This window comes from Plasmodium reichenowi, chromosome 9, assembly GCF_001601855.1.
Source record: "Plasmodium reichenowi strain SY57 chromosome 9, whole genome shotgun sequence".
NCBI lineage: Eukaryota > Apicomplexa > Aconoidasida > Haemosporida > Plasmodiidae > Plasmodium > Plasmodium reichenowi.
Window position 1 is genome coordinate 496,546 of NC_033654.1, and position 2,470 is coordinate 499,015.

General features: G+C 16.1%; 1 protein-coding gene across 1 annotated transcript; it reads left to right on the forward strand.

Moving 5' to 3' along the window:
- Window positions 1–1,423: 1,423 nt before the first annotated feature.
- Window positions 1,424–2,257, forward strand: PRSY57_0911200 (elongation factor 1-beta; the record flags this gene model as incomplete). Its single annotated transcript, XM_012907352.2, has 1 exon — window positions 1,424–2,257. One exon carries the CDS (start codon window positions 1,424–1,426, stop codon window positions 2,255–2,257), a length of 834 nt encoding a protein of 277 aa, XP_012762806.1.
- Between the last annotated feature and the right edge of the window lie 213 nt (window positions 2,258–2,470).

Sequence of the window (2,470 nt, forward strand, 5' to 3'; positions counted from 1 at the left end):
GTATTATAATATAAATAATGCCCACATATATATATATATATATATATATATATATATATATATATATATATATATGATTATATATTTTTCTGTATGCATACATATATTTTACATTTTATCAATATTTATTTTTTATATACTACCACATTTCTATATGTTAAATGAAAGATCCATTTTTTTTAACTAATAAAAGCGGAAATCGAAAAAAGATGTGACATTATTTATATTTATGTATATATATATATATATATATATATATTTATTTATTTATTTATATATATTTATTTATATTTATTATTATTATTTATTTTTTTTTTTTCCTTGATGAACCTAAGAAGTATATATTAATAAAAATGAACACATAAGCCCTTTTTCGTTGTATTTATATAAGGAAATCACAGAAAAATATATATAACATATATATATATATATAATATATGCTTATATTAATTTTTTATATAAAGCCTACATTTATTTGTTATAATTAATCTTATCGTAAAAAAAAAAAAAATATATACATATATATTTTCTTTTAATATATCTTATTTTTTTAAGTTAAAATGATAAAAATGTGAAATAAAAAAAAAAATAACATTTCTTTGTAATATTAAAAATAAAAAATATTTTTTACATATATATTTTAATATATATATAATATTTTTTAAACCTCTTTTAAAGGATCCTAAAATAATTATATAGTATCTCTTAGAATAGTATATTAAGAAGAAGAGAAAAAAAAAAAAAAAAAAAAAGCAAGAAATCCAACAAGGTGTATTTAATATTATTGTATTTTATGTATATATATTTAGTATTTAAGATGATTTTGAATTCTTTTTTTTTTTTTAAAATGTTATAAATATTAATAATATATATATATTATATATATATATATATATATATATTTCTTATACTATACATATATAAATTAATATATTATATATATATATTATATAATATTACATGTTTATTATATATATATATATGTATAAATGATTAATATAATAAAAATATGAACAAAATGTTATTATTTATATATATATATGTATAATATTTACATTTTTTTAAAACTTATTCTTGAAAAAAAATATTAAATATACATATATATATTATTTATATAATCATTATAATTAAATATTTAGTTATTTATATTATTATACAGTTCTTCAAAAATATTATTTTTTTTTTTTTTTTTATTTTTATATAAAAAATTTTACTTTTTAAAATAAATAATACATTTATTAGAATAATTTCTATTTCATACTTATTTTAAAAATTATAATAAAAAAATATAACATATATATATTATATATATATTATATATATATATATATATATATATATATATATATATATATATTTTTTTTTTTTTTTTTTTTTTTTATTATTTAAAAGATTCGTTTTATAAAATTTTTCTTTAGATAAGATGGCTAGTAACGCAAGTTTATTAAATGTTAAAGGAGAAGAGGACTACAAGAAGTTGAACTCCTTTTTTGAATCTCACTCCTATTTCGATAATTATACCGTTGGTTTCAAGGATATAAAAATATATCACCAAATAAATACAGTAATTAAAAAAGATACGTATCCTCATTTGTATAGATGGTTTCATCATATATCATCACTACCACAATATGTATTAAACCAATATGATGAAGAACATAATAAAAAGAAAGGAAGTAGTGGTACTAATACTACAAGTTGTACAAACAAGAAAAGTAATAAAGCTACAGGAGGTGGTGATGATGATGATGATGATAATGATATAGATCTTTTTGGTGATGATGATAATACAAAAGATTCTGCTTCTAATGTTTTATTAGAAAAGAAAAAACAAAAAGAAGAAGAATTAAAAAAAAAGAAACAAAAAGAAAAAGAAAAAAATCGATCAATTCTTATTATTGAAATAAAACCAAAATCAATAGATACAGATATTTCCAAAATTCCAAAACTTGTGAAACAAAAAATTGTAGATGAAAATATTAAATGGGGAGAAGAAGTCAAAAAATTACCTGTCGCTTTTGGTCTCTATAAATTACATATGTCATGTATTATTTATGATGATTTCGTAAACACAAATGAACTTATAGAAAAAATTGAAAATATTGATTTAGATAATGAAGAAGATAAAAAGAAAAGAACCTTAATACTTGGATTAGATGAAGATGATGAAAATTATGATGAAAACGCTGAAGAGGTTGAAGATGATTTAGAATTCTTGGTGCAATCTGCTGAAATTATTTCCTTTAACAAATTATAAAAATGATAAATATAAAATATGAAACGAACAAAAAAATAATATATATATATATATGTGTATATATTTATAATATTTATATATATGTTCTCTTATATATATATATATATATATTAATATTATGGTTAGCTTATTGAACAATTTAATAAACCTTTCGTGTAACCATTTTTAAGACATATTATAATATTCATCTTTTTTTTTTTTTTTTTTTTTTTT